The 18,210-nt window shown below is 36.4% G+C and overlaps 1 protein-coding gene across 1 annotated transcript in view; it reads left to right on the forward strand.

Annotated features, from left to right (window-relative positions):
- Nucleotides 1-17,278, forward strand: part of SUZ12 (SUZ12 polycomb repressive complex 2 subunit) — a 31,576-nt gene extending 14,298 nt beyond the window's left edge. Inside the window, exons 6-16 of the mRNA XM_055726568.1 lie at nucleotides 52-137; nucleotides 1,555-1,786; nucleotides 2,556-2,658; nucleotides 5,076-5,181; nucleotides 6,823-7,000; nucleotides 11,663-11,754; nucleotides 12,206-12,349; nucleotides 13,012-13,169; nucleotides 13,647-13,845; nucleotides 14,380-14,459; nucleotides 14,782-17,278. Of these exons, the coding sequence (XP_055582543.1) occupies nucleotides 52-137; nucleotides 1,555-1,786; nucleotides 2,556-2,658; nucleotides 5,076-5,181; nucleotides 6,823-7,000; nucleotides 11,663-11,754; nucleotides 12,206-12,349; nucleotides 13,012-13,169; nucleotides 13,647-13,845; nucleotides 14,380-14,459; nucleotides 14,782-15,127 (1,724 nt within the window). The 3' untranslated portion in view covers nucleotides 15,128-17,278. The remainder of the gene's footprint in view (nucleotides 1-51; nucleotides 138-1,554; nucleotides 1,787-2,555; nucleotides 2,659-5,075; nucleotides 5,182-6,822; nucleotides 7,001-11,662; nucleotides 11,755-12,205; nucleotides 12,350-13,011; nucleotides 13,170-13,646; nucleotides 13,846-14,379; nucleotides 14,460-14,781) is intronic.
- The last annotated feature ends 932 nt before the right edge of the window (nucleotides 17,279-18,210 follow it).

An 18,210-nucleotide genomic window follows, 5' to 3' on the forward strand; every position in this document is an offset into this window, starting at 1 on the left:
CCATTGAATAGATCTTGGCTTTCTCAGAACTTAAAATATTTTTCTGTTTAGATAAGCCATCGCAAAACTCAGAGAACGAACAAAATTCTGTAACCCTGGAAGTACTGCTTGTGAAAGTTTGCCACAAGAAACGAAAGGTAAAAATTATTTGACAAACTGTTTATTTATATTAAATCAAAATATTTATCTGATTCTGGAACATCTAATTAACATTACCATACAAAAAGATGGTGGAATGATGCTTTGTTGCGATTAATTTTGTCTTTAAATTTAAGAACCAATCTATTCAAGTTTTCTACTGACTAGGTAAGGGATTCTTAAGAAGTGTGTACATATATATATGGATTTTGCTCTGCTTTGTGAGAAATAACTGGAAGTTTTTCAAAAAATTCTACTTTATTCACAAAATTCAGCACGCTTGTAAGTCAGATTCACTCTGAACTTCAGCCACCTCTATTTTTTACTTCAGGGTTTTTGTATCACATCATGAAACTAATTCTGTTGTGATATCCAGTGGCTTAAGTTAACCAGGCAATCACAAAATCATAGTCTATGCCTTTTGGACTTGTTCCTTTTTATTTATGAACTCTTAATTGTTTTGAATTCCCCAGTCATGTGCCAAGTCTTGTCTCTTCCCTTGTTTTTTCTGTACGTATGTTTTTTACATTGATAATCTCAATTATTGCAGATTTTAGCTACTATGAATCATAAACAATTTTCATCTTTCTTTTAAAGCATCTTTGAAATTGCTTGCTGTTTTAGCTATGTTTTTCACACCAGTTGGCAAATTATCTTCACAGCTATGGGAATATGGGAGGCTCAGTAATGCAGGCTGTAATTTTTAACCAAAAAGGCAAAGATTTGCAGTCAGAACGCTGTGTATTTTCTCTAAGAATGTTAAGCTGTTTTGACATGTTTTTAAGAGTTAATATTGTTTCTAGCCATTTTGTTACTTGCTATAGTATGGATGAATATGGTAAAAGCAGGAGGTGCTGATGGTTATTTGAAATGTTTTGCTGCAAGTTTCATGCTTAGGCCATCTTGCCTTGTTTTTCCAATGCTTCACAGTATTCAATGATCTATTTGAGAGATACTGAATATAATAAATCCTAGGTAAGTGGTTCTTTATCTCCCAGATAGCGCAAAGTGCACTTTATAATATTGGAGGGAGAAGATAGGAAGCCCTTGAAATATATATGTATAACCAAAACATTTAATTTCTTTAGGTAAACAGAATTAAATTAGTATTAATGACTGTTCTACAGTCTTTCTGAGTGACTCATGTTAGTGTTGTTAATTCAATCACTTAGAGAAAGATGGCTATTGCCAGAAGTGGTTATAAAATGCCAGTTTTATTTACACTTTCAAATATCTGTTTTTGTATTTAAAACCTGGGATTGTTATTCCAGATTTTTTTATTTACATCTGTTACAAGGCTTATTTTCAAAAAGATGGCAGGACAAGTACAGTTCATAAACGATACAAATTTTAACACTAAATGTCTTTACTCTGTATTCTAAAAACCTAAACCTTAGCTTTCTTGTTTTCCTACAGGATGTCAGTTGTCCGATAAGACAGGTTCCTACAGGTAAAAAGCAGGTGCCTTTAAACCCAGACCTCAGCCAAATAAAACCAGGCAACTTCCCATCACTTGCTGTTTCCAGCAATGAGTTTGAACCAAGCAACAGCCATATGGTGAAGTCTTACTCATTGTTATTCAGAGTAACTCGCCCAGGAAGAAGAGATTTTAATGGACTGATCAATGGTGAAACTAATGAAAACATTGGTAACTTCAGTCTTTAAATACGCTTTTACAGGGTTAATCTTGTAGGCACATATACGGTTGTCTTGATGTGCAGCATAGGTCATGCTTTTGAGACGGGCCAGTAATAGATGAGTGACTGAACTGGCTTTCACGTGGTTTTGGTCAAGATGGGGCTAAAATACAGCTGGTAGCTGGAAACTGTGCTTCTATCTTAGTGTAAATTTAACACCAATTTTTACTAGCGTGTGATAGTGAAGGAGTGAGGCAACCCTGTCAGAGGGCGGATAATGTAAGACAGCCCTGTGGTTGCTGTGAGTATCATTAAACCTGCCCAACACTGGTCACTACTGACTCGGCTACAGGTGCACTTGTGGTCTCTCATCAAAACTAAATGACTAGCCGATGAAGAAAATACTTCAGTAACAGTTATTTAAAAGCTATTTTTGTAATCTTAGGATATGTTACAGCCTTGGAGAGTTCATGCAGAATGAAAAACTTCCTCACTATTTTATAGCTAGAAGGGGAGGAAGATCAAATCCCAAACTCTTTATGGTGATAGAGTAAAAGGACTAAACTATAAATATATGTGAATTTACATAGAATATGATTACTCAGAAGCTAAGTGCTCTTCCTGTTGCCATCGAGGTGTTCATTAAATACTGTCCTTTGCTATTGTATGACACAGCAGATGTAATCAACAGCCAGTTATATTCTACAGTTGCATAGAAGCTGTTTGATCCTTTGGATTTGTGCTTCTATAATAGTTGAATACTGTATCTCTTATGTATAGATGTCAATGAGGAGCTTCCAGCTAGAAGAAAAAGAAACTCCTCAAATCGTGAAGATGGGGAAAAGACATTTGTAGCACAAATGACTGTATTTGATAAAAACAGGTAATACTATCCAAAATAAATAGTTTCTGTTATTCATTAGGGATTTCTTTAGTATTAAACTTAAATCTGTTCTTTATTTTCAGTTTTGGCTGTCTTTGGCTGCATTTTCTTAGTTTGCACTTACCATAACAGCTTAGGCTTGTTTTTTGTTGTGTGTTTTTTTGGTTTTTTTAAGCCTGCATGGTTTCATAATGCATACTTTATACTGAGACCTGTTCAGTGATAATAGTAAATAATTCCCTTTTATGAATTTCAGTATTGTCTTGTTAATATGCATCAGTTTGTTTCTTGTCAGTTTTTTGAGAGTTCCAATTTCTGTGGTTCTGTTAAAGATCAGTGACAGCATAATTAGAAGTAAAACAAACAAAAAAATCTCTGAAATATGCTTACTGCTCACATGCTGTTTGGTGGCATAATTTTCTCTGTGCCCAAACTCTTGATGATGCAGTCACAGATCTTACTCTACTAACACCTAAAGAAGACATTAGTTCTTCAGTACTACAGTGAAATCAAAGCAGTAATTAAAATCATAATAGGCTTACTCTGTCATGTACTTTAAGTGTGATGAAACATTTTAATATATGTTATCTTGATGCTACTTAATATATTTTAAAGAAGGTGGAGTGGACTCACATGTAGCTATAGCTTAGAGCAATCCATATAGTTCAGAAAGTCGGTAGCATACCATTTACTAGATAACTTCTTTGTTAGTAAAAATACAAATATAGCTTCAAGAAAAAGTTGCTTAAAATGGCTCCAAGTGATTCAGACAAAATGGTCATTTATCTGAATACGATTTTAGAAGTCTTACATTTCAAGTAGAGTTTTTTTTAATAAATGTCTTACCTTTTTAGAAGTCTTGACAATATTTTTGTTCTTTTCTCTTACTTAAATACACTGGGGAACTTTTGTATGCTAAACATGATACGAACCGTTAGGTGGTTTTGTAGCAGTAATACATAAGCTAGGACACTTTCACCCATTCTGCTGTACATATATATAATACATAATACTATTATGTATATAAAAAAATAAAATTGCATAAACTATTAATTTATGTTAACCTCTTGAAGTTACAGTCTTCTGTTTGATGGAGTAATTGAGAAGATATTTTACCCCAGCTCCAGGCCTGGAAAACTATTATATATAATCATGAAGATCTAGGACAAGTATTGTTTTAAGGCCATTACCTTCTCTATCTGTATGGTTTTTTTTTATCTTTTGAAGCTCTTACTATTCTAACTAGAGTAAGTGATGGAGTTAGTGGTTAGCAAGATCCTGTCAAGAAACAGAATAAAAGATCTCTGGTGGCTTACTTGGGTTGTTTATAACTTTATTCTGCTGGGGTACTTCTGCTGTAGTATAGTTTATATGTAAAAGAAAAAGATAGGCTGTAGTTTACCTGTTCCAGTATCTCACTGTAGAATACTGAAACTAGAAACAGCATTTTTCTGCAAGACGTAATTCCCAAGTACAAACTGCATTAACAGTTTGCATGAGTTCACACGGAATTTATCTATTTAGAAACTTGTTTGTTTTGAATGATGCTTCTGTAGCTTATGATCTGTTGTCAGGAATTCAGGGCCATTGCTTCAGAAGGTAATGTCTTAAAAAATAAGAAATATTGGGGAAGTGGGCTTGTATTGTAAATGGATATTATTTGCTCATTTTTGTTGATATCTTTAAAACACATGTATCCATGAAACATGTTCCTGAGACTACCTTTGATTCACTGCTTTTTCTTTTCTGCTTCTCCTCTGCTGTTCAGCAAGTGGCAACAAAATACAACTATTTAAGTAACAATCAGAATTTCACAAGCCTCACTGAACAGACTGCTACATAGGAGGAGGCAGGGTGAGATAGAAAGGAAGATGAAAATGTAGCATGCCAGTTAACATGTTTGACTTATTCTAGTTTATGTAAAACAATTTTGTTGGCTTTTTGAGAATGTCATAGTTTATATTTATTATGTTGAAGTCCTCTTCAGGTGACATGTGACATGGCTCTGATACTCAGATAGGATTCTTACGTTTTGGAGGTCTGATCAGAGGTCATACTGGTTTTCTAGAGTAGACTAGTTATTAATAAAGCAAGAATAAATAAGAGGTGATTAGAAGGGGGTGTCATTCAGTTTGAGGTTTATTTCTTCACAGGAAGATTGCAGTCATGGTATTGATTTTGTATTAACAATAGCTTTCCCACATCTCTTGGAATCGCTTGGATGGAGGCTTTTACATTAATGTTTGGTATTGGGCAGCTTTTTTGTGATGGATAGTGTTTACCTAAGATCCATACCTAGTTGCCAAATAAATCTGCCAGAAAATCTGCCTTTAGGTTCATGGAAACCTAGTTACTGTGAAATGTACTCTATATTTTAATAGGCGAGCAATAAAAATGAGCTACTTTTGTCCTGACAGGCGCTTGCAGCTTCTGGATGGGGAGTATGAAGTGGCCATGCAGGAAATGGAAGAGTGTCCCATTAGCAAGAAAAGAGCAACATGGGAAACAATACTTGATGGGAAGGTATGGATTGCTTTAGTGGTTGAAAGACTTGTCTTCACTTAAAATGGTCTGGATTAATGCGGAAGACTATTTGAAATGCTGTCAGTGGCTGTTCCTCTGAAAATGGATTAAATTTAACAGAGAATATACTTCTCTTTTAGGATGTATGGACATAAGTTTCAATTTAGCTCTTGGTTTAGGAAGGCTTTGGCTACGCTAGGTCATTAATACGAACATGTTCACTACTGTAGGTAGGGAAGCTGTCTCTTCCAATGACTTCTGAATTTCTGTCTTGCAAAAATCAGACAATTTAAATGTTTGTTACTGTAATAAATTCAAATGGACAAATCCAAAGGAAGAAACTGCAGAAGCAGAATATTCTGGGGAAAGAAATAAGAACCCAGAGCTTTCATAGGTGTGATTTTATACACATACCTTCAGAAAATGCTGATGAAATTTAGTGATGAAAGGAAGAGGGTGTGTCAGTGTAGGAGTAATTGATGTGCAGGGAGAAATTGTTGACTGAGCTGAATCAACATTTGGTGATACAGTGAATGTAGGTGGTTGTATGCACTTACGTAGTCACATGTTGTTGTGTCCTGGGAGAGTATCAGTTGTGAGGCAAAGAATATGAAAAGACTAAATGTTTGCGAAATAGTGGTGTATCAGCATGATTATACAATTACGAGAAAAGCAGAGATGATCGAAAATATACAGTAAAAACATAGTTGTAAGCTCTATTAGCCAGTTCAGCCTTTACCTGGAATACTGATTCTGTTAAACATTGTTCAAGAAATTAAAATTAAAAATCTAGAAACAGCTTTTATGAAGATCAGAGGAAGTGATCCTTCACATGTAAATGTGCTTAAAAAGATACATACAAATTGCTGTAACTTTGTTAGACACGGTTGCTTTCTGTTGGGACAATATGAGACAGTTTTTACAAGCTGGAGGTGCTACCATAAAGAGAACAGAAAACAGTCATGGCCAGTGTGTTTGTCACCCAGATAAAAGTACATTGTCACTGGTTTTCTGGTTTCGCAATAGCATTTCTGTAAACTAATGAGACCTAAATAAAATAAAGAGCTTTTAGGATGGAATTCTGTAATCTCATTGATAAATTTAGGGTATTATACTTGATAATAGGAGTTTGGATTTAACTCAGGTCTCTTATATTTCTTTATTACGACTGACTTGGTAAGTGAGTGGAATAGAAGAACATATCCACAGGAGAATATTACAATAGCATTTCTACAGCAGACAGTGGTACGTTTCTTAAAGCTCATGTATTAATATACAATACTGCTCTGCAGAATTAGGAGTAGGTGTGAGCAGAAAGAGAAGTGGCAGCAGGGTGGTAGGCAAGTGCTGTTTTCTTTCTAGTTAGAGTCCATGCTGTTTAGTGTTTCACAAAGATCAATGTGTGCCACAGTATGTACATGAAGTTGTTGCTTAATTGCATAGTCATCTTTTTAATCTTTTTTTTTATTTTAGTATATCTAAATGTGTATGTTTATGCTGAAAACACAAGGACTTCAGGTGATTAAAAAATTACATCTGTGCCCATTCTGTCAATATTTTCTCGTGATTGTTTTTGTACAGGGGAAGACACTAAATCTGCTGTTCTATTTTTGATTCCCCCCCCCCACCCCTGCCCCCCAGAGATTGCCTCCATTTGAAACATTTTCTCAGGGACCTACGCTTCAGTTTACTCTTCGTTGGACAGGAGACACAAACGATAAGTCTACAGCTCCTATAGCTAAGCCTCTTGCAACACGAAATTCTGAAAGCCTCCCTCAAGAAAACAAGCCCAATTCTGTTAAACATACTCAGACTATAGGTAAGCAAAGTTTGGTTTTGCTACTGAATAGTCATCTGCTCGGCACTTCTGTGCTTCAGGGTTCCTGTCTTGCTGGTGCAACTGCTTCAGGTTATCTTAAAAATGAAGAGCAAAAATGAATGGGCTTTGTCGTGTCCCATATTTTGTACATTCTTCAGGTAAGTTTAAAAGCTAAAAATAGTGGAGTCTTTGAAGTCGTGACAACATTGAAGCGATTGTATATAACGCTCGCAAATCCTGATGTGAAATAAATTGAGGAGGAAATCTGTGAATAGGACTTCTGGGATTCTGTTTTACTCTACTAATTTTAATTACTGTATTCAGTAGTACTAATCCAAGTATATGGATTTATAGTATTAAGGGGGGTTTTATGCTTTTTAGTGAATATAGTTTTACAATTTGTCTATTGTATGATATATGTTAAGCTCTTGGAAAACATAGCTGCTAGTGTGAAATGTGACAGAAACTGCCTAAACCACCATACGCTGTGTTGCGTGTCTGTGGTATAAAGGCAACTCAGGTTCTTCCAGAATGCTTGTGAGCTGGCACTAATCCCCTGGATGCATAGTTTGATGTCTAGGCGTGATCCCGTGATGGAAGCACTATATATATTATCTAGCTGCATTTTCTGCGTATTCACACCAGTTAACAAAGATTTCTGTTGAGCCTAAAGGTTCTTTCTGCTTTTATTAATTTTGGGCAGTCTGAGGTTGTCTAGATAGAATACAGCTTACAGTTAGTACTGTCTAAATATAATTCTATGTGGGTAAGAGAAAAATGTAGCAAGTCTGCAAACTATTACTAAAATGTAAGGTAAGTCTGTATTTGTTATATGTAAATTAATCTGTAAGTATTATTGAACTTGTTTCTTCCTAGTCATTAGTTAATGTTTAGAGCATTGTCATTTTAAAATAAATGTTTTTTTAATTTTGGACTTTTTCAGTGATCTGAAACATAACTGGTTTTGTTTCCTTCTGCAAGTTAGTTCCTATATATTCTTTCCAGAAGAGTTTACATATTATCAGACTTCATAATCAGCTTTTGAACTGTTTTATCATAACATTAAATATATATCACGTTAAAAGCAGTAGTGGGTAGACTGTTTAAAATTGGGTTGCTTAACCTTGCTTCATGGAAACATTTTTAAATAGTGGACAATTGGTTTTACTATTTCGCTTGGTTTGTATTTAATGTAGCACTGGTACTTCTGTGGCGGCTACAGTGTCATTGAAAATTTAATGTAATTACCATTGTAATCTGATCCACTACGTGGAAGATTACATAATGTTAAATACATTAACCCAGTCTGCTAATATTCACTGCAAATCTAAAATTATAGGTTTTGTTACCTTAATATATCCCATTATAAGTTCAAACACATCATTTCAAGAGCTATTGAAGTGTCTAGAAACTACTTGTTCTGTTGTTGTTACTCAAAAGCTTGTCTTGGGAAGCTGCTGAAAATAAAATTCTATTTATCCTGAATTTACAGAGGTGATTTGAAGCGCTATTTTAGAAAAACTGTAGAATGTCCTTTGGTATTTCTGTAGGTCTATGTTAAAAAAACAGATAAGAGTTCAAGATCAGTTTCTCTATGGAAAGTCTTCTGGGAATATTTCTCTTTTCGTAAGGTTAGCTAACTACCTTGAAAACCTTAATGGGCTTAGGAGGTTTGACCTTAATAATTTTCAAAGAATGTATGATAGCACACTTTTAATTCATGCATGATATAAAAACATTAACTGACACGTACTTGCTGTGTTTTACAGAAGGTTGTAGTATTACAATACGCATTTAGATAAAAAACACAGTCCCGTGACTTTTTCTCCTTCAAGAGTTGTTAGATCTACTTGCAAAATACTGCTGGGGTGGGGGTAGCTGATTGTATACTGAGCCTAGTTACTGAAAACTGCACAAAGTGATGTAGCTGTGCAGCAGGTAGCATGCTGTTTGGTTATAATTAAACCCAAAAGTTAAACTTAATGTAGCTTTTACATTTTTAAATACAAATTTGTGTTTTGGTTGCTTAATTGTGGATTTGTTAATATGTTTCTAAAAACATGTTTCTTCCTTGCTGTCCGACAGCTTAGCTCCAAAAAGCTGCTACTAAAATACTTTTTGATACTAGAAAGAAAAGGCACCTTTGACCATTGTGTCCTTTTTTTATATTAGTAGCAGTTTCCTGTCTCAAGGTCATATTTAATCTAAACTCCCCTTTGATTCCTAAGTGGCAGTGGGGGCTGGCCTAGATGTTATCTTTCTTTTGGCTCACAGTTGTTAGTAAATTTGGCTTGGAATGTTGTGCTCGCAGGTGAGGCCCAAGGACAGCTGGAAAACAAATTGTACGGAAGACAACAGGCTGCTTCTGTTTTTTTAAACAACTGTGAACATACCTAGATTCTTGACTGGCACCCAGTTCACTTCAGAGTAATCAGTATTTCCAAGCTTGTCACCAGATTGGGACTGTGTGATTAAGAAGCTTCTAGGTCCCTATTAAAGAAGTAATTATCTGGAGTGCAGTCATTCTGTCTCCAGGCATGTCTCTGGGGTATGTGGCCAGGCACTGTGTGTGGAGAGCTGTCTTGCTTGAAGTTTTGGGGTTCGTCATTGGTAGTGCATTTGGGGAATTTGTGCAAAATGTTATTTGACTCTGATTTTGTGTTGGATATTTAACTGAGGTTTTGGAGCTGTAGTAGTGATAGCGAGGGAATTACTATGATGGAAAAAACATTGCTTTTACAAGCGTGTTTTTGTGCAGTTGTATTGCAGTATATAGTGGGAAACTTGACGGGTCAGTGATAGCACAACTCTGGGAAGACTTTCTAAGAGCGGCAATTCTTTTCATGACTTCTAGAGCTTTAGTGTGTAGTAATACAAATGTTAAAGCAAGAAGAATTTTCCCCCTGCTTGTGCAGAAGCCACTGTCTAGAATGATCCCTAACAACCTCAGCCAAGCTACAGACATCTTTGTCTTTGGAAATGGTACAAGAATATTTAAATAAGACTGAGTCCTGTCTTCTGAATTGAGTATTTTACTTGAGCTAGGGATTGCAGACCTTAGGTCTCTTAGGTCAGGATGAATGAATGTCACTTAACACACACAAACATGAAATTATATGCAACAGAAGGGCAACAGAAGTGAGGAAGCAGTTGAACTTTCACTGTAAGAGCTGTTCTGCTTTCTCTTTACTTCCTCATACCCGCCCTCCTTGTATTTTACAGTTTCTTGGAGACCTGTATTGTAATTTGTTAGGCAGGTTGTGTGCTCAGACTTGCAGAAGAAATGATGGTATGTTGACTAACTCTAGAAGGTGTGTACTAGTTTACTACATAATAAATACAGAGGTGAGTAGGGATGAGGCACAGCTGCATTTCTAACATACTGATAGAACTCACGTTTTCTTGCATCAGAGAAGCCAAGTATTCTAGTAAATTAATAAAAGTTAGAGCAAGCGCCACCTTCCAAAATAGTACAGCAGACTCTTAATACAGGAATATAGTAGAGCAGTGCACAGCGTTGTAAGGCATTTGTGATGATTGTGCTGTTTTCAGTCTCCAAATACCAAGAAAAGAGGAGAGTGAAAATAGTAGGAAACTTCTATCAGAGGTTCTGCTAGTAAAAGAAAAAGATCCAGTGCATCTTTCCCAAGGGTATATGAATTTGGTGTTGTCATTTTACTTTGGCATCTTTCCCAAGGCAAATCAGTGGAATAAAGGCATCAAAGACTTTCTAAATGTGGCAGCTTAAGCTTTGCTGTAATTACAAAGTGCTCAAAGTAACTGAGCCATGGAATTCTAATTTCTCTGATGTAGTGCAGGCTGAATGTCAGGCCGCCTCTTTCTTTCATATAGAAAGAGGATGAAATTTCCCTTGTTGTCCAAAATACTAAGTATGAAATAAGTGCATCTTCTAAAAGATCTCCTTATGTCAGTAGAGCTGAGACTGTTTTGCCATCTTTTTTACCATTCAGAAGCAAGTAAGTGTCATTATTTGGTCTCTCCTGAGGGTAAATTGATAAACCTGGTTAGACACATGTGGTTTCTTGTTAATTGTATGGAAGCAAATAATCTGAGCTGAAAATGTGTGGAAGAGGCTCAGAGGCAACTGAGTGGCACCATTACACACACAAACAGTGAGGGGTAAGAGTTAAGGGTTAAAGTTTGTTGGTTTCATTAAATACTTCATATGTTACTTGCATTTTATACCGTTGTCCATTGTGTTACTTGGGGAACTTGTGAAATTGAATTTAAACATTGTATTTGCAACGCAGCCATCTGAAGGAAGGGTTTCTTGTATTTCCCAGCCACATGTGCTTTTAGGTATAGCTAAATAATTCTGTTTGCTTAAATGGAGTAAGAAAAGTGTTGCTTTTTACTTGACCGTTTTTAAGTTCTCTAAAGAGTTCTCCAAAACTGGAGATACATCTGGTTTTGAAAAGTGGTGGGTTTGTCTTAGATTTGTGGAGGAAGCTGAGCATCAAGACTTTTTTGTTGCTGATTTCAGCTGCTTAGGTCAAAATACAATAGAGCAGCCCATTTCCCTCAGCAGCAGTGTGCCTTTCTCAGAACTTCCATACTGAGGTAAGAAACAATGTCAGGTTGTTTTTTTTCCCCTCTTCACCAGACACGTATGTCTCTACATGGTTGGTTTTTTTTTTTCAGCTGTGAAAGAATCCTTGCCGACAGATCTTCAAACAAGGAAAGAGAGAGATGTTTTAAATGAACCTCGACAAAAGTTGCGAATATTTTACCAGGTATTGCAAATAAGCATTAGAGGGGAGAAACTAGAATCTAAATACTGCATGGAATTAAAATGGTCACTTCTCCTCTGGGTAGAAATTTCCGTTTGCCTCTTTAGTGGATGCCTTAAGGGGTCTCAGATTCACATATTAAGAGCTGTTCCACATATTTCTTCTTGCAGGAAGTATTCTAGAAAGCTAATCTTCCTGGGGGCATGTCTGACGTTCCAAAATACAAAAGGCATCTCTTATTAGACATCTGGAGGGGGACAGGTGGTCTCCCTGTGGGGGAAAAAATGCTTGACATACCGATGTTTCAGTACACTGAGCTGATGCAGTGTTCCCAGGAACTTATTGTTGCTGTGGAGGTCTCCTGAAATGACATCCCACTTTTTTTTGGTGGATGAGAAATTAGTGAATGAAACGTGTTGGATGTTAATGCTACCCGTTTCTTTGTTTGCATCAGTTCCTTTATAACAACAACACGAGACAGCAGACTGAAGCCCGAGATGACTTACATTGCCCATGGTGCACACTGAACTGTCGGAAACTGTATAGTTTACTCAAACATCTTAAACTTTGCCACAGCAGATTTATCTTTAATTATGTTGTAAGTATATTTTTGGAGTTTAGGACTATGAAACGCTATACAATCTGTCACAGATACTAATAATGCAGTGATTTTGTTACTAGCCTGTTCAGTTGTAGGACCATATCTACAGGTTAAATGCAGCTTCCTTTGAATAGTATGTGAATGTTTGCATGTCACGTGGCGGGGGGTGGGGGGAAGAATTGTGGGTTTGATTTTTATTATGTTTTTAAATATATATATTTTTTAAACAACGCTCCATCACTGGAGCGTGAATTCTGACTGTAGCTGCTACTTTTGTGTTAATGTGTTCTTTTTATGTGATGGAGGCATAATAGAAGGCAATGCAATCTATGCTTGGAGCAAGAAGCTTTAAGAGATTTAGAAATGTTCCAATTTCTAGGGTGCTTCTTAGGAATCTTGCTGATATTTTCCTTAATTGTATAATTAGTTCCATTCTGTGTGGTTTTCTGTAAAACGAAGTGGTACAGAGCAGGGGAGCTTTAGTATCATTTGTTTCTAGAGGTTAAAAATTATTTGGATGTTGTGAAAGGTGATTAGAGCTGTCAGGTTATGGACAGGGTGATACTTAAGGTATTCAGAATTGAAAAGGTTACTTACTTGAACTTCCTGATGAATTGGCATTAGTGTTTGCTAAGTGTATTTGCAATTATCTGTTTCAGTATCATCCAAAAGGTGCTAGGATAGATGTATCTATCAATGAGTGTTACGATGGCTCCTATGCAGGAAATCCCCAGGACATCCATCGTCAACCCGGATTTGCCTTCAGTCGCAATGGACCAGTCAAAAGGACGCCTATCACACACATACTTGTTTGCAGGTGGGGAGGTGGAAAACAGTCGGTCTCTATTTGTGTGATACCACATATGGACCAGATTTATGAAACTTAGGGATTTCTAAATCTGTAGGTGAATGTAAACAGTGTTACATTTTACTTATCATTAAAGTACAGTGGTCTATGACTAAATAAAATGTTACTGAAGAATGATAACTTCACCTGTGGTTTTTCTACATCTTTTCAGTTGAGGTATCTATTCTTAGTGATGGAACTCTGTGTAACTGCTTTTTCCTAAAATTTTCTTCCCCAAAAGATGGACTGTGGGTTGGAGCAGGGTGTTAAGTTTTTTAATGGGGTTTATTTCAGTGCTGGTGATTGACCCACCTCCCCCAGTATTTTTGCAAACTATAGCCTAGAAGAGTAACTTGTATTAATGAGTTACAGTTCTTAGTATTTGCATATTTGATATGATAGTTGAAAGCATTTACTTTCCCCCCCCCCCCCCCCCCCTTCTGCTAGGCCAAAGCGTACGAAAGCAAGTATGTCAGAATTTCTTGAATCTGAAGATGGAGAAGTTGAACAGCAGCGAACATACAGCAGCGGGCACAATCGGCTGTATTTCCACAGTGACACGTGTTTACCTCTCCGTCCACAAGAAATGGAAGTCGACAGTGAGGATGAAAAGGACCCTGAATGGCTACGGGAGAAAACCATCACTGTAATTACTGCATTTACACAAAATTAAGTGGATTGTGGTTTTTAAAAGATGGTCTGCAGTTGTTGTAGGGAGCAAACAGGGCATATGTTGCGAAAATGCTGCATTTACTTTAAGAGCAAGTAGAAAATTGTGTGATGCTGAGCCATAACGATAGAAATTCATGGAATCGAAGATTGTATTTTCAAGTATGTCTTTAGTTGCCAAGCTAGCTCTGTCCGCATGTGCCCTAACAAGTTTTCATTGTTGGTGGCTGGTTTTCTCCTACAGAGGAGTGATGCTGGTGTCGCAGGAGTACACAGTGGGGTGTGTATATAATGTGGAAGTAATTTATCATCACAGGTCTCTACGTGATAGGACTTTTCCAACCTTTTTGACTGCAGTGCTGCAGTACCCGAATTTTCAGCAGTAGTTATTTCTGTGACATGTAGGTGGCATAAGTTGCATTTTAGGTGTGCTTTCAATACTTGTTAGCAGACATGTGGTTCTCATGGGTGTGTTTGTTCTGTCCTTTCTCCCAATCCTTTATCTCTCCAGCAAATTGAAGAATTTTCTGATGTTAACGAAGGAGAGAAAGAAGTGATGAAATTATGGAATCTTCACGTTATGAAGCACGGGTATGTTACTGTGCTTAGTTTTGATACAAATAAATTATGGTATAGATTTGGTTGGCCGTTTTGCATTGCAATTCACTAAGTACTTAAAACTCAGCTCAGTTTAGGGAAGGATCATTGAAGGATAATTTGGTAAGGAGTGTTTTAAGGTTTTAAAAAAGTTCTTGCACCTAGTAGCGCTGTGGCTTTGAAAAGAGCACTACTGCAGATGTTGAGGCTATGTAATAGCTGGACTATGCATTTACATTGATAAACCATGTTGTAGGGTATCTTTTTGGTCTTGAAAGTGTCCTGCTTGCCTAATGATGGCTTTCTAATTTGACAGGTTTATTGCTGACAATCAAATGAATCACGCCTGTATGCTGTTTGTGGAAAACTATGGACAAAAAATAATTAAGAAGAACTTGTGTCGAAACTTTATGCTACATCTGGTCAGCATGCATGACTTTAACCTCATCAGCATAATGTCAATAGACAAAGCTGTTGCCAGGCTCCGAGAGATGCAGCAGAAGTTAGAGAAAGGAGAATCAGCTTCCCCAACAGATGAGGAATCTTCTGAGGAACAAAGTGGGACAACAAATGGATATAGTGAAAATAATATGAGAGAGAGAATTTCAGAAATGGATAGCATCTCAGGTGTCACAAAACAGAGCAAGAAACAAAAGCTCTGAAGTCAAAAGTCAATTGCCATTCAACGGACAAGCATTGAAGTGACATTCTAGGGTGCATGAGCTCTATAAAGAATTACACACAAAAATACAGAGGTTCCAAACAGGCACTGCTGGATGGAAATAAATGATTTCAACAAGGATATTGTTTTAACAGGGTTTCTATTCAGTTAATTATGCAAGTACATGTATATTGGTTTTGGTGATGTAATGACAATATTCTAAGAGTTTGAGCATGAAGAGCAATATGAAAATCTTTTTGTAATTTTAGTAATTAGTGTCTTAAGAACTTTATGGAATTTACATAATTTAAGTATATGTAAAACCGTTTTTATATTAAGATTTTTGCATCTGTATCTGGCTGTTTTTCCTACCATGAAGTTGTGAAACATTGGGGAAGGGGGATTGGGATACAGTTTCTGCTTTTCTTAGAAATTCTCCAGTTAGCTTTTTGTGAAAATAACGTCTCACTATTTAAAGTTTAACCTTGATCCTTGTATTTGAAATCATTTACCAATTGATCATAAATTACAAATTAACTCTTTTCTTTTTTTTTTTTTTTTTTTTTTTTCCACACTAAAATTATTGAAGTTGGCAAACTTAGCACTTCCTTTGTCTTGTGCCTGTTTGGAAAGAACTTGGCTTTTCATCTTACAGACACAGTGAAGTACCACCTTGGCTTTTTGAGGTTACCAGCAGTTTGGTTTTCGTGGATAATTCTGATGTATCGATCACCCAGTGTACCATTTTAAACTTGAACATTAGCTCCTTTATATTTTTATTCCGCATTTACACAGCTACACAAATGATTTGATGGGAACCCTCTTTACTGGGGTTCCGCATCGTAGCGTGCCATGCTAAAGCCGAGAGTCTAGAGTCAGGAGGTAGGCATTGCATCGATTAACTTCTTTCGAAGTTCATGCCTGCTGTTTGCCTGAGTACAGACTGCAAGTCCAGGCCATAGGTTTAGCTTTGGCTTTCGAGATGCCACTCTTGAGGGAAAAATGCACTGTAAAATTGGACCAGAAAATGTGTTGCACTTCTTATGTAAGTATTCTGTGATGTATTGTATTCAATACAGATACTAAGATGCTGACTAAACTATATTTGAGCAGTTTTGCACTGCTGTTAACACATTTTATGCATACGTTTACAGATTTTTTCCAATGGAAAGTGGTTTCACTACTGGTACAGTATCAGCACCGAAGGGTTTATTCCAGCAAGCACTGTGGTTGAGTGACATCACCTCAATTTTTTATTATCCTTAAAATATTGCATTTTTCATATTCTTTATTTATAAAGGAACAATGCTGCTGTAAATACAGGTATTTTTAATTTTTTATTTCATTCCATCACCATGAGATGCAGTTCCCTGTTTGTTTAAGGGGTATATAAGCTTTCTAATGGTGTCTTCAGAAATTTATAAAATGTAAATACTGATTTTGATGGTCCTTAAGATGTGTTTAACTGTGAGACTATTTAACTAATGGTGTGGATGTGATTTGTCATCCAGTATTAAGTTCTTAGTCACTGATTTTGTGTACAAAATAGGAAGGAGGGAAACTGCAGCTTTCATTACAAACGTCTTGAATTTGCCAGCTGTCTGAGTTTTAGCAAACTCTTAATTATGCCTCTGGATAGTACATCAAGCATTTCTCTCTGGCTTTAATTTGCTAAAGCTGTGCACATATGTAAAAAAATAGATTATTTTAGGGGAGATGTAGTTCTAGAATTATTGCTTATGTCATTTCTTAAGCAGTTATGCTCTTAATGCTTAAAAGAAGGCTAGCATTGTTTGCACAAAAAGTTGGTGATCCCCCCAAAAATAGTAATGAAATTACTTCTGTCCAGTAAACTTTGTATGTCATGTCAATTTATAATAAAAGCTGAAAAAATCCCATTGTTTTCTATTTATAAAGATGCCTTTTCTATATGTACCTTTGATAGATTTTGAAGATTCCCTGTAAGCTGGTTAAAAACAATTTGAATGGTACAGTAGATGTAAGAAGAAGAAGAAAAAAAAAAAAAAAAAACCACAAGCAAAAAACAACCAGTTCAGTTGTTTAAATGAACCATTGTTTTTACATTAAATGTTTTCTTTGAAATCGGCTTTTGTACATAAAGTTCAGTAATATAAAATCTGCCATGATGGTTGTCCAGTTGTTTTGTGTGCATGCAGAAAGGCCACAAGCAGCACCTTGGATAAACTTTCTCTTCTGCATGTCTTTTAAAATTGGGATACATGTTCTTCCTTGGCTAGATTGTTACAAAGGTAGCGAAGTTTCTGACCAGTCTTTTTGTAGTATTTAAGGTGTCTCCATACATAACCAGGTTTTTAGCTGGATTATAATTTGCCTTCTCATTTCTTGGGGCTAGCACTGAATACCTGAGCTCTAGCTGTAAGTTGTGTATTACTGTTTAGAACTGTAATTTATACAACTGAAAATGAAACGTACCACTTGTGTCAGTTATAAAAGTAAGACTTGTGTGTTTTGCCTGCAAATGGTTAATGTTTCAAACAGATTTCACAAGATCCTTAGTTCCTTTGGAACAAAGTTGAAATCGCTGTCAGTTTGTAATGGTGCTTCTCTGGGACTGTAGAGGATGGATGTTCCAGGTACTACAGAACAAAATGAAAAACGAGTGAGGAATCGTGCACTGCTTGGCCAAGTGGTGACTGTTGGATAGCAGACACCGAAAATCTGTTTCCGTGTCAGAACTAACTCAGATACTGGCATACAGGGGGTGTGACAAGCCGGGTCCTGTGAAGTTGACTTCACGCTGCAGCTGTCCTATGCTGTCGTCTCAGAAACTGGCCAGGTTCTTCTAACCCAGCCTTCAGTGTGTTCATGGCAGATTTTAATGGTGTGTTGTATTTGGTGACGATCTTAACAGATCTGTGAACCCCAAGTTGGAACCTAACGTATGACTTGAATATTTAATTCAGTGCATTAAATACTATATTCAAAATCATTAGCTGAATTTAAGTTGTTAACTCTTAAGCGTACGTTGCTTTGAGTGTGTCTTGAATGTAGTTCTTGAGTTTTTTGGGGGTGGGATGTAAAGATTCACTGCCTGGAATGAAG

Source organism: Falco cherrug, chromosome 1 (genome assembly GCF_023634085.1).
Source record: "Falco cherrug isolate bFalChe1 chromosome 1, bFalChe1.pri, whole genome shotgun sequence".
NCBI lineage: Eukaryota > Metazoa > Chordata > Aves > Falconiformes > Falconidae > Falco > Falco cherrug.